Raw genomic sequence first — 13,247 nt, 5'->3', positions numbered from 1 at the left:
CCAACAGCATGATCTGCAGGAGGATGCACTTTCCAGCTCAAGTCCATGCCTCATGTTTTACATCTCAGAGTCATATTCCTTGCATAGTAGGGAATGAACAGTTCACCTACAAGAAAATGGAGACCCTGAACATTTATCATTTGTCTGAATAAAAAATGTCCCACAATGACCTTTAGTACATTGATGATTTGAAAGTCAATAGAAAGCATTATTTTTGGACGTGGTCTAATGTTCCTGTAATTTTTCTCTCACTCATTTTTCCCACCAGGTTCAATATTCTGGAAACAATGGAAAACCACAATCAGACATCAGTAACGGAGTTCATCCTTTTAGGACTCACAGATGACCCTGTCCTTCAGGTGCCACTCTTTGCTCTGTTCCTCCTGGTTTACAGCTTAACATTGATAAGCAACATTGGCATCATGGTACTGATCAAACTTTCACCTCGCCTTCACAACCCAATGTACTTCTTGCTCAGCAACCTTTCCTTTGTAGACCTGTGCTACTCCTCAAACATCACACCTAACATGCTTGTCAACTTCCTGTCTGAGAAGAAATTGATTACTTTCCTTGGATGTGCTGTGCAGATGTTCCTATTTGCTGGCTTGGGAAGCACAGAAGCCCTGCTCCTGGCAGTAATGGCATATGACCGATATGCTGCAATCTGCAAGCCATTGCTTTACCATGTCATCATGACAGAGAACCGCTATACCTCTCTTGCAGCTTTAGCATATATACTGGGCTTTCTAAACTCCCTGGTACACACTTCTTGTACCTTCAGACTGTCCTTCTGTGACTCAAACAATATTGCCCATTTCTTCTGTGATGTACCACCACTGCTTAAGCTATCTTGCTCCGACACCTCCCTGAATGAGATTGTCCTCTTTACAGTCGCTGGATGTGTGGAAGTTGGGTCTCTCCTTGTAATAATTGTTTCTTATGTGCATATTGTATCTGCCATCCTGAGGATACGTTCCTCAGAAGGGAGACGCAGAGCCTTCTCCACCTGTTCTTCTCACTTTGTAGTTGTCACTTTGTTTTATGGGACCATAATCTTCATGTACCTCCGACCAAGATCCAGTTACTCCTTGGACCAAGACAAAGTGGTGTCTGTGTTCTACACTGCAGCAATTCCGTTACTGAATCCGCTTATCTATAGCCTGAGGAACCAAGAAGTGAAAGCAGCACTGAAGGAAGTCTTGGGAAGATCATGTGTACCTCTGTGATATGCCGGTAAAGAGGAAACTCTTGGCCAGAACAAACTATCTTGACTCCATCAGTTGTTTCTGGTTTAATACTGTTGATGACATTTGAACAGTGATGGAGCAAAGGTTGAAGGGGGTCCGTGGACCTCAGGGCACCCCTGCACTGGGGGGGGGAGGGGTTGTGGGGGTCTATGTTATGCCACTGCATTTGTGTTAGGGGTGAAATGACAGCTGGTATACACATCGGAATTTCTAATTTAAAAAAAGGAGCACTACTCCAATAATCCGTTCAGAAAATATTTCAATTTTTGTTTCGGCCCTAAATCTATCAATCAATCAGTTGACCTGTAGTGTGCTGCTTGTCACCTTGAGGGTGTTCAGACTCTGGAAGGGTCACCAGGTTCATCCAAAGAGCCAGGTCTTGAACACCTTACAAAAAAATAGTAGAGTGGGAGAGGTCCCGAGGTATAGGGGAAGGTTGTTCCATGTCCTGGCTGCAAGGTAGGAGAAGTAGTGAACCCCAGTCCTGCTCCTGTGGATGCATGGGGAGCGGACAAGCACAAGTGAGGCAGAAGTGAAGCTGAGGTGTCTGGTAGGTTCTTGAAAACTTAGTCAGTGATTGATGTAGGATGGGCCAGAGCTATATAGGGCCTTGAATACGTGGATGAACAGCTTGAATTGGCATCTCTTCTGAATTAGGAGCCAGTGAGCTCTCTAAGATGAGTAGTGACATGTGATTGCTGCAAGAGGTCAAGGATGAGTCTGGCTGAGGCATTCTGGATGGTTTGGAGTTGTTGAAGAAGGTGGGTTGTGATTACTGCATAAAGAGAATTTCTGTAATCCAGGCGGCTGGTGAGCAGGGCCTAGATGATGGTGCGTCTAGAGTTTGGGGAAGCCACTTGAAGATCTTGTGTAGCATGAGGAGGATGATGAAGTATAAGGATGATCTGACATTGACCTGAGCTGCCATTGAGAGCTCACTGCCCAGAATGATGATGAGGTGGAGGGGGTCTGCCTTCTGTGGGGCACAAGGTGGCATGACAGGGGAGAGGGGTTTGCTGCCAAAGATCAGAACTTCAGTCATGTGCATATTGAGTTTCAACCAGGTGTCCTTCATTCAATTTGCGACACTGGTCATGCAGTGGTGGTAGTAGGCCCTGGTGGTGGCAGGGTCTTTGGAGAGGGAGAAGATAAGTTGTGTGTCATCAGCGTAAGAGAAGATATTGCGTCTGTTGGCTCAGAGGCCGCTGGCCAGCTGTGTCATGTAGATGTTGAAGAGGGTTTGGGGTCACCACAGATAATCTTCTTGGCAGCGGAGGAGGAGTGTTGAAGGCAAAACCATTGTGTTCAGCTGGTAAAGAAGTAGTTGGTTCATCTGCAGGTTGTTCCTTTTACCCTGATGCTGTGCAGTTTGGGGATGAGTGTGTGGTGGGAGACAGTATTGAAGGCAGTAAAGAGGTTGAGGAGGACAAGGGCTGCTGTCTTCCATTAATCAAGGATTGCCCAGGAGTCTTCAGTGGCTGCTATCAGGGCTGTTTAGGTAATCAGGGCTGTTTTGGTACTGTAGTTGCTGCGTTAACTGGGTTGGGAGTTGTCTAGGAGGTGGTTTCATTGACCAGTACATCTGTCAATTCAGCTTCTGAGATTCTGCTCCAGTTGTGATAAGTGGTGCTGGGCAGTACGGTCTGTGAGTCGGTGATGTTGAAGTGTCCACTGAAGTGATTAGACCCTTGGACTTCATTGCAAGGGGTGGTGATTAAGTAGACAATGAAGTTACAGAATCTGGAGCAAGGTCGGTGGGCGAGAGTGCCCCTGATTGTTTTTTAATTTCCATCTGGAGTCTGAAGTTCAAGTGTTGCATGGCCGGGAATGCACCACTCTTAGTGGTGGTGCATTTGATGGGTTCCCTGTGGATGATGGCAATACATTCGCCTGGCTTGTCGAAGCTGTAACAGCGGATGATCTTGCAGCCTGTCAAAACTGATGTTGTAATGTGGGTGGTGGAACACAGGTCTCAGGAGGAAGACGATGTCAGGCTTCAGAGTGCTGATGCGGTCCCATACCTTTGTGGTGTGTTTCCAGAGTTAGCATGTGTTAAGGAGGATACATGGAAGCTGATGCTGAGGGACAGCTGTGGCATAAGCAGTGATCTGGGTGGTTTGGGCGGGAGTGTGCAGCATGTTGAATAAATTGAAGTGGCAGTGGGTGCAGGTGAAAGGGCCTTCCATGTAAAGCATGGCAGTGCAAAAGCAACATGCATGGTGTTGTCTGATGTTGAGAGTGTGGATGGTGCTGGGGAGTAGCTGTGGGGTGTTTGGGGACTAGGGTTCATGGCACTGGATGCAGTCAAGGCACAGACAGGCCTGCTTTTGGCATGCGTTCAATGTGCAAGCAATGTGCTTCTTGCACTGCCGCAGTGCAGCTGTCATTAAGTAGGTCCTGGAAGGTGGGAGAAGTGCTAGATAGCAGTGGGCAGGGTATGCAAGACAGAAAGATGGTGGGCAGGAGCAGCGGCAGGGAAGAGTGTGACAGTGGCCAAGGAAAAAGGGCAGGAGCTGCAACAAGAGGTGTCAGAAGGGGAGGAAAGAGTCAGAAAATAGTTTTTAAAAAGACCCGGGCAGCAGCAGGAAGGGCCACTACAGGCGAAAAAGAGTGAGATAAAATGAGAGCAGAGAGTCAGAGAATGAAGCAGAGTAGAGAGTGGTGGCACAAGAGGCACTAGCTGAACAAGTGCATCACAAGAGGCATTGAAGGGACAGGAGCAGCACAAGAGGCACAAGAAGAGCAAGAGCAGCACAAAAAACACTAGAAGGGATGAGAGAGAAAAAAGTAGAGAAAGACACAAGGACACAGGTTCAGAGACAGGGTAGGATAGTCAAAATCAGGAAGCTCAGGCACAGGAGGCACTAGAAGGACAAGAGCAACACAAGAGAACAAAAGAGAGAAAAATAGAAAAGCAACGAGGCCACCATGTCAGATATGGGAGATAGTCCAGAGAACAGCTGGAGCCGCAGCAGGGCGAAAGGTGGAGGAGGAAGTGATGTGGGCCTGGGCTGGCTGATAGGCCAGACAGTGGTGATTGTGAGCTGGGCCAGGGACATCTGACCTTTTTTAACCTTTGACGATGCAATCCTTTTTTGTTTTGTCATATCCATGTCTTATTTCCATAATTGATGTATACTTTGAAGCACAGTTGTGTTGCTTTTCAGCCTTACTCCACCCAGATCATTTACATTTCTTCATGTAAGATAACATTTCCCCTTTTGGAATAGATTACATGTGTATATGATTACACAAATGCAACAACAGCTTTCCTGACACAGGAGTACTATGTTGCAATGTGGATGTATATAAAATATACATAGCCAAAAGCAGCAGAGGGCTGTGTATGTTCAAAGACAAGCATAAAGTCAATTAGTGATAGGAAAGGATGTTCGGTTGTGTACAACTAAAGTATTGTGATGTAGAGTTCCTTGAAGATGTGAGTCTTCAACTCTTTCCTAATTTGGAACGTTCTGGATTTGGGGATGTTGTTTCAGATCTTGAGTTTTGTTTTAAATTCTTTCCAATTCTTAGGCCTTGATTTAGCATTAGGTGGAGCGGTTACTCCATCACAGATGTGATGGATATCCTGTCCTCCATATTAAGATTTTGATAGGATGTAATGGAATCTTAATACGGCAGGCAGGATCTCCGTCACACCATGAGACAGAATAACCCATCTGCCAAACTCTAAATCAGACCATTAGTCTACCATCTAATGGTATCCTGGGTGTGGGTGTGCTGAGACCCACCTGTGATGGTGAGGTTGTCTGCGAGATAAATAGGGTTGCTGATCACAAAGGCTTTGTAAATGATGCCACTGATTTTGAAGATGGTATGGGCCGGCAAGTTGAGCAAATGTAGGTGCTGAGATCATATTTCTCCAGGTTATAGCTAAGACATGCTACGACATGTAGTATGCCCAGATGGGGTCCCACTGTGGTTTCTGAAAGGCAATGGAACAGGGCATTATCACCATCCAGATGCAAGAGTGCATGGACTTGGACTGCAGTTCTGAAGTTGTTTTCTTGAACTATAGTCTTGACCTACTTTAGAAGAGAGAGCTGGTACAAGGCACCTTTGTTGTTTGGCAATGTGCTACTTGAGGTTGAGGTTGGTGTCCACGGTGTTTCTACAAGACTTGGTATTTGGTTAAAGTCGGGGTTCAAAGCTGTTATTGTTTGTTGTTCTAGGAAAATACCAGGAATTATGTCCTGGTGGGGTTGAGCTTCAGGGAGGCTGTTGGACATGCGGGTCTGGATGATATGCAAACTTTCCTTGAGGAGCTGGATGCTTAAAGCAGAAGAGACTTTCAAGTACATTTGTCTAACTTATTGTTATGCAGTTGGTGTATAAGTACAGACAGAGCTTTCTAATTATTGTAGATTTGGACCTCGTTGACTTGTAAAAATATTCTAATATTTATGCAAACAATTTTGTCGGCATGTTTTTTCTGGTCATCCTACCATTTCTCTGTAAACCAACATGTTACTGAAAATGTATACACATATTTATAAAGAATATGGTGCAACACAGTAGCCCTAGTAATCCCTCATACATGCAGTGTATGCTGCCAAAGTAAAACAAATAAACAAAGGGCCTCATTAACAAGGATTTTTGCATCAATGCATTGTGACAGCGATGCATCAAAAATACTTGTACTGTAGCAAGACAGTTTGCGACGCCATGGATGTGTCATATTTGGAATACGAGGTGCCATGGCGTAATGACCCAAGAATGCATCAGAAATTCTGACGCATCAGTGGGAACTCCGCAACACATCACCCTCAAAAGTGGACCAATGCATCAAAAATCAGAGTTGAAGTGCCAGTTCAGACTGACGCAAGTAGCCCATTGTGTGGGAACCAATGTAAAAGACTGTAAAATGGTGAAATATCACCTTGTACACATTTACATTGGTCCTGGGTGTAATGTAGCCAGTATGGTTATATGTCTCATTACAGTGGGCATAGTCTAGTTATGTGTATGAAGAGACCTGAGTATGTGTGACATAGTGAGTGACAGTGTAGTGTGAGTGGACACAAGTATATGTTGTAATGTGAAGTGCCAATACATGCATTACCTACCTTATGAGTGTACGTACTTGTGCTCCTTTGGAGTATGCTGGCCTGTACTTGGGGATCCATTCCTCAATGGAGAACTGACAATCCTGACCTGTCCCTTACAAGGACTACCCAACGTCACAGAGCCTTGCTGCAGAAGATGATGATATTGTAGATGGTCCGAGTTTGGTCATGGGGGTCCTACAGCATGATTGGCACATGGTTATATTCCTGTTACAAAGCCACTGTGTCAGTCCCTGCACCTGGGTTTTGGAGGCATAGGAATTATGATGCATCTCAGGGTTTGCCAGAAGCGTCTGAAAGAAGCTTCACACAAGGAAAAATGTGTAAATATCACTGCACCCATCCTGAGTGACTGTATACATTATAGACTCTGTGACATAGATAGATCCTGTGCAAGTTTTTTCTTGATGCAGACCTAATAAAACTGGTGCACTGAGCTAAATGTGTCACCTTGTAAATATAGAGCTAATAGAGCACTGCTGGAGTGTAAAAAACAAATGATGCGATGGTGGAGCAAGCTGTTTGTAAATAAGCCCCTAAGGATCAACTGAAGATTACATTTGACCTCTGTTACATACACTCTTGCACATACTAAAGTATTGATTACAATCAACGTAATGTTTTCTTCACCCTTAATAGGCAGCAGCTCATTAAGTTAGTACTCACAGTCCTAATTGAAGACCATCTATGGCAGAGTTTGGACTGACTGAGCTGGATTTGTGTTTTTTATACCACCTTCCATAGTGATAGATAGTTCTCAATGAAACTTTAACTTAAAAACTTAAGCTGTTACTTTTGGGTCCATTTGTTGCAGCATTTGTTGACATCTGTAAATCAGCCTCAGAGCACAAAAAGCACAACATAATCACATACCACCAAAAAAACATATCAGCACAAATACCATTCCAGGACACAACAAGGCAGTAAAAAGATGAAAGAGAACACAATATGGCAACCACAGTAAAACACATCAATCACACAATGCAATAATTCTGCAAACCAAAGAGGCAATAGCAGCTCAATGCAGCATAAAAAATATGCACTAATCATTTTGTCACAAATTACTGCCTCCAAAGATTTGCTTTCATAATATGGTGGTAAAATGTGTTTAGTTCAAGCACTGCTTTAATTATCATCAAGTATATAGAATAGCTTCAGTCGCATGTTTGATTGCAAGAACAGTTAGTGGTATAATCTCTGTCTATTTAAATCTCATTTAGGTGATATTTATTTATCTTGTCACGACAGATAATAGTCCACCTTTGTAGGAGCAAATATGTAGCATAGTTTTTAGGAACCATTGTGTCAAATTCAAGGAGTTTGTTAAATTGTCACAGTAGAGATCTAAAATGTTTGCAGGTAGGACAAATAAACATCTGATCCCCTTCTAGAAAGATGGTGTAAAAAATTGGAGTATCAGTATATGGGCGGGAGAGCCCACCTCTATCACAATCATTGTCAGGGTAAATGACAGAAGTCACTGAAAAAATGTGTGGTCAAACCCCTTTAGCTTTAGCGCAGAGCAGCCAGGGTTAATTTAGAGGCAATGTGTAAAGTATTTATGCAGTGCTCAAACGATAATAAAGTTAATAAGAATAGGTTAAGAATATAGACATATTTAGATTATTTAATTATATTAAATTACACTAAAATCCATTGAGTAGAACCAGAGACATAACAGTTCAAAGTTTAAGTTAAAAACAGCACCAAAAAGCAGAAAGTGCCAACCAAAGGTGTCTGGTTATGCTAGACTAGGTCAAAGCCACTAGTAATGCCAATTGAGATTGCTTGCTGGTCTGATACAGGGACCATGTTTGTGTCCTGGATTGTTTCCCTTCTGATTTAGGAGATTTTATGGTGAAAAAGTGATTAACGATGAGCTGTTAGCAGATCAAGCTGCAAGCTGGATCTGAGAAATTGCTCAGTGTTTATAGGAAGCCAGTGTGCGAGGCCTCCAAGTCGTTTGGTGGCTGTTCGGCATCTAGTCTTGTGAAAACATTGACCGGGAGCTGCTTGTTGTTGAATCTGGGGAAGTTGTTGAGGAAGGTGGTTAGCATCTGCATCACATCTGGTGAAGCTTGCTGTTAGGCAAAGAGGAGTACAAACTGATCACAATCAAGGGTCCAGAACTTCTTTGGGGTACAGTACTTGGAGGTCAGAACAGACACCCACAAAGGACAACAGAGGGGGCTAGTTCAGATCTAGTCGGGACTGGACTGGTGAGCTGGAAAGCATGTAATGATCTCTGGAAGCATAATGTGTCCCAGTAGCGCAAACAGGAGGTCAGTCTATTAACCCTTGGAGTCACATCTGAGGTCTTCAGTTCAAGGCAATCAGGTTCAGTGATACGTTACTGGGGACACAACATGTGCTGCAGCACTCTGGTAGTAATGAATGTAAATGTCCTTTGCACATATAGTACTGTATGCTAGGGACTTACAAGTAAATAAAATGTACAAATAAGTTGTATACCAATTTTAACATTTTTGAAAGGGGGCTCACAAGTACTTCACAGCTGGCTACTAGAAGTAAAGTGTACAGAGCCCAAGTTTCAATTAATAAGAGTTCTGTGAAAGAATGCAAAAATCTGGGTAATACCACACAAAAGATGATCCTTTCCATCAGAGAGTTTCCTGAAAGATCATAATGTCTGAAAGTTACTTTATAAGGTAGCATTTGTTCCAAGCCTTGTTACGGAGAGAAAGTAATATAAGGGGATCCAAACCTAGATGTTGTCTCACAGCCCCAAAACTATAAACATTTCAAACTGCTGTTAGCATGGGCCCATAGGGATCAATTTCACATGTTCAATAGCTCATTAAGTCAACCATCTTCTTCTGCTTTCTGGTTTCTTCATGCTGGCATTGTGAAGTAAAATTGTAGGAAAAAAATGTATTTATTTTTAGTAAATTCCATTTTCTAATGTGGGGGTTCTCCTTTATTATTCATCTGCCTTCTGCTAGTTGTCCAAATTGAATTTTAGTACTGCTTGGTGGCCACTGAAGTGATAGTCTAATATGAACATTCACATTCAATATTTTCCTAGCTATCATGTTACACCAGTTATGTGCTTTGTCGGAGGGCTGGATCTGGTTCATTTTTTTGTATTTGTCTCTGAAAATGAATTCGTTTCTGATGGTGCCCCCTACTCATTCATGTTTTGTCTCTTTGACTTTTACTAGACTTATGTGTCATTCCTTGCCTCAGTGTCCCTTTCTTTGCTTGTTTTCTGAGTTTACATGCTCTCCATTGTTTCTGTTTCTTGAGCGCTAATCCGAGTTGAAGTTTAGGAAAATATGAATGTCTCTCTGTCAACTTTTTCTAATTTGCTTTAGCTTGGGAGAGTTGGTGCCCCCTGGGGAGGTTTTGGCTGCTTCCTACTTTTTATCAACTTTGGGAAAGGAGAGTAAGGATGTATGATTTATGGTTTCATGGCTTCATGTTTATGGAAACTCATGCCATGTACTGTGTCGCAAATTGTTATCCATGTGTGTGCACTACTATCATCCTCATAGCAACATTTCAGTCACCCAACTTTGGGGTCTTTAGTGATGTAATGTAGTCTCTCTCTCACCCCAGGGTTGAACTGCACTCTAAGTCCCACATTTCTATAAGGGGGCATGTGCATTAATTGGCTGTCTCTTACATGATGTTCTTAGTGTGATCACCTGGTTTCCAGTGAGGGGTGCAATAGATAATGTATTTGTTTATTCCTTGTAGCTTCAGGCTCCACAGACTCATCCTGTAGTGGTAGACATGTCAGACTTAGGGTGGTCTTCCCTCAAACATTTTGCATTTGCTTCCACTTTATGCTGGAAATTGTTTTTGTTAGCTTTAGGACTATGCACTTAACTACTGCTAACCAGTACTAAAGGGCTTGGTCTCTGCCCTGAATATGGTAAAATTCAATTATGCCTGCTTGCATATTTCATTTACTTATAGGTCCCTTGTAAATTGGTTTATCACTGGAATAAGAACGGAGCACACCTCAGATAATTTACTTATATTAATAGTTATATCCATGTATCCTTCAATTCTGCTGGAGAATTCTAAGAATAAATATCATATATTCAAATGTGATATCAGTGGTGTGTGATGGTTCCAAGACTATAATATTCAATTATCGAATTTAATACAAAAAATAGCAATATGCCATGAATACATACATGCAAATTACTAAAAAATAAAATAAATCCAAAACAGAATCAAATTACAGACATAAGTAACAGAAATTTAACACAGATCATCTAGTTCAGTCAAAAGCAATTTATCCATAAGCACAATAGGGAGTACGGGGTTCTTGTATCGGGGCAGGTCAGTAGTGTATCATTTGTAGCACTGAGCCCCTCGTGAGCCTCAACTAGAGGCGAGAAAGGGGTGGACAGAGGTGTATGGGGTGGGAGGGGAATTTCCTTTACGGACTAGGTGGTCTCACACACTCAATGGTGTCATGCTTCATCGTATGACCATAAAAGCAATTTATCTCCAAAATAATCAGAATCAATACACCCTAATCAAATTAATCCATGGAACGAGTGTGCAATGTCCAATTTGTTGACTTGGGGCAATGAAAGTTCTTGTCATCCAATGTGAAAATTGATGGCAAGATCCAGACCAGATTCAGCCGACACGTGTTTCGTCCTATAAAGGACTTTATCAAGGCTGACAAAACAAATCATACAATCCCTTATTGCAACTTGTTTTCCATTGAGATTCAAACTGTTATCAATCATGACCTTAAAACAAATCACACAATATATCATCATAAAAATCACCACATGCGTGTCAAATTATAAAAACTGAGAAATATGTGAATAAAAAACCACTACACCAAAACATCACAATCATCCCATAAAATCTAAATAGACTAAAAGCAAACAGAAACCAACCTACTAGAATCTTCCCCATCAGTGTCTCTAATGTTATAATCCGAGTAAGAAGAATCCAGGTGACCAGAGAAAGAAATAGCAAACATATTGTTTCCATGCAAGTTAGTAGTAATCATTTCACAAGAGGGAGTGAATGTGAAAAATCCCTGAAAGGCCAGAAGTCAAAGATAGTCAGTAATTCCATATGTGGTTATATCCTAGTTGACACCTTAGTATAAGAAGGTGTTATTGAATATTGTACCTTATCTTTCTGTATTTGATGTAAACTGTTCAGGCTATGATTTGCCGATTAAGTACGAGATCACGACACATCTTTAGAATGACATTGTCAGTGTCCCATGTCCAGTAAAAGCAGCCCAAATTATGTATAATAATCCATCCAAGAGTTCAACCAACCTGTACTTATTTGTCTCCAGTAGAACAGTTCTAAATTGGATGTACTTGATTAAAGTCGCCAAGCGACCTATACCTCCCAGAAGTTGCTCAAAAATCCAAACAATGTTTTGTCTAAAACGCCCTTCCATGTCAACATCGAGAAACCGACTAACTTCGAAATTCCTCTTTTTATAGTTCGTGAAAATAGAAGTAGGACTCATCTTTTGATCCTTATTCATTTGTCCCCTCCGAGACACTTCACCGCCGTTGTTGTGAAATGTCCGCCATCTTTGACTTCCAAATGGCGTCTATTGAAAGTACCGATAAAGAAAAACGACAAATGCGAACAAAGCCCAATTGTCAGTCTAAAATGGCCCAAGTTAAGTATATGTAGTTCCACCAATACTACAGTCAAAGGACTAAGTTGTTACCAAAGTGATATAATAAAAAAATCTGCACCTAGGTTGTACATCCAGTTCAGGTGCCATTGCGGGCGCCATCTTGGGGGAACCCGCAGTGCACTTGAATGTGCACCAAACTCCGAAATTCAGAAAACAACCTATCTATATCACGGAGATCAATCAATATGATTCCAATGGTTAACAAATTATTGATCCACATAAAAACGATCTGTTCACAGGATCACGCATTTGCTTGAAGCACCATCTCAGATTGATTGTATTAAGGATTATGAGAACCAGAGCTTCCAGAAGTGACCAAAATATTACATAAAAGTATCCACAGCATGTGACATGATGTAACCTTTCATAAAATCAGTTGTGTCATCACCCTCTACCTGCAATGGCAATTAGTATCCGAATTGCCCAAACGGCCACCTAGTACATATATATAGGGGGTCAGGGTAGGGGACGGAGGAAGCACCGCCAACAGGCTGGCGGTGCTTCTGGGGCTATTCTGACCGCGGCGGTAAAGCCGCGGTCAGAAAAGGGAAGCCGGCGGTTTCCCGCCGGTTTCCTGCTACCCCTGTGAATCCTCCACGGCGGCGCTGCAAGCAGCGCCGCCATGGGGATTCCGACCCCTTCCCGCCAGCCTGGTTCTGGCGGTTTTCACCGCCAGAACCAGGCTGGCGGGAACGGGTGTCGTGGGGCCCCTGGGGGCCCCTGCAGTTCCCATGCCACTGGCAGGGGCCCCCTAACAGGGCCCCACATTGATTTTCAGTGTCTGCTTGGCAGACACTGAAAATTGCGACGGCACCCGTCGCACACCAGCAACTCCGTTCGGAGCCGGCTTCCTCGTTGCTGGTGCTTTCCCGCTGGGCGGGCGGGCGGCCTTTTGGCGGTCGCCCGCCAGCCCAGCGGGAAAGTCAGAATGACCGCCGCAGTCTTTTGACCGCAGTACGGTCTTCTGGCCGCCGCCTGCCAAAGTAGGAATGACCGCCATAGTGTCCTGCCATGATTAGTGACTGGGGATACTTAGCTCTTCCCTCTTGAAAATCCTATTAGACTATGTCTCAAATCCCTGTTTCATATGTCTATAGAAGGTTACATTAGTAAAAACATACTCGGTGCAGAGTATTGTTAGTACATGGAGGAGTTGTGTTAAAAATATAGTTGTTAATAAATGTATCTGTGTATCATGCAAGGTGTTAGTGAGCCATACTTCAATACATGATTATCTTCTACAATAGT

The 13,247-nt window shown here is 42.9% G+C and overlaps 1 protein-coding gene across 2 annotated transcripts; it reads left to right on the top strand.

Annotated features, from left to right (window-relative positions):
• The first annotated feature begins 281 nt into the window (after window positions 1-281).
• Window positions 282-7,326, top strand: LOC138288456 (olfactory receptor 5AP2-like). 2 transcript variants are annotated; one of them, XM_069230010.1, is made up of 2 exons: window positions 288-1,196; window positions 7,085-7,326. In XM_069230010.1, the coding sequence occupies exons 1-2, from the start codon at window positions 288-290 to the stop codon at window positions 7,109-7,111; spliced, it is 936 nt and encodes a 311-aa protein (XP_069086111.1). In that variant the 3' UTR covers window positions 7,112-7,326. The 2 variants fall into 2 exon arrangements, with proteins under 2 accessions (XP_069086112.1, XP_069086111.1); XM_069230011.1 differs by lacking the exon at window positions 7,085-7,326 and having other exon boundaries at window positions 282-1,226.
• Window positions 7,327-13,247: the final 5,921 nt, after the last annotated feature.

Source organism: Pleurodeles waltl, chromosome 4_1 (assembly GCF_031143425.1).
Source record: "Pleurodeles waltl isolate 20211129_DDA chromosome 4_1, aPleWal1.hap1.20221129, whole genome shotgun sequence".
NCBI classification, from domain to species: Eukaryota; Metazoa; Chordata; class Amphibia; order Caudata; family Salamandridae; genus Pleurodeles; species Pleurodeles waltl.
Note: the sequence above shows the minus strand (reverse complement) of the source record. Positions and strands in the feature narration are given on the sequence as shown.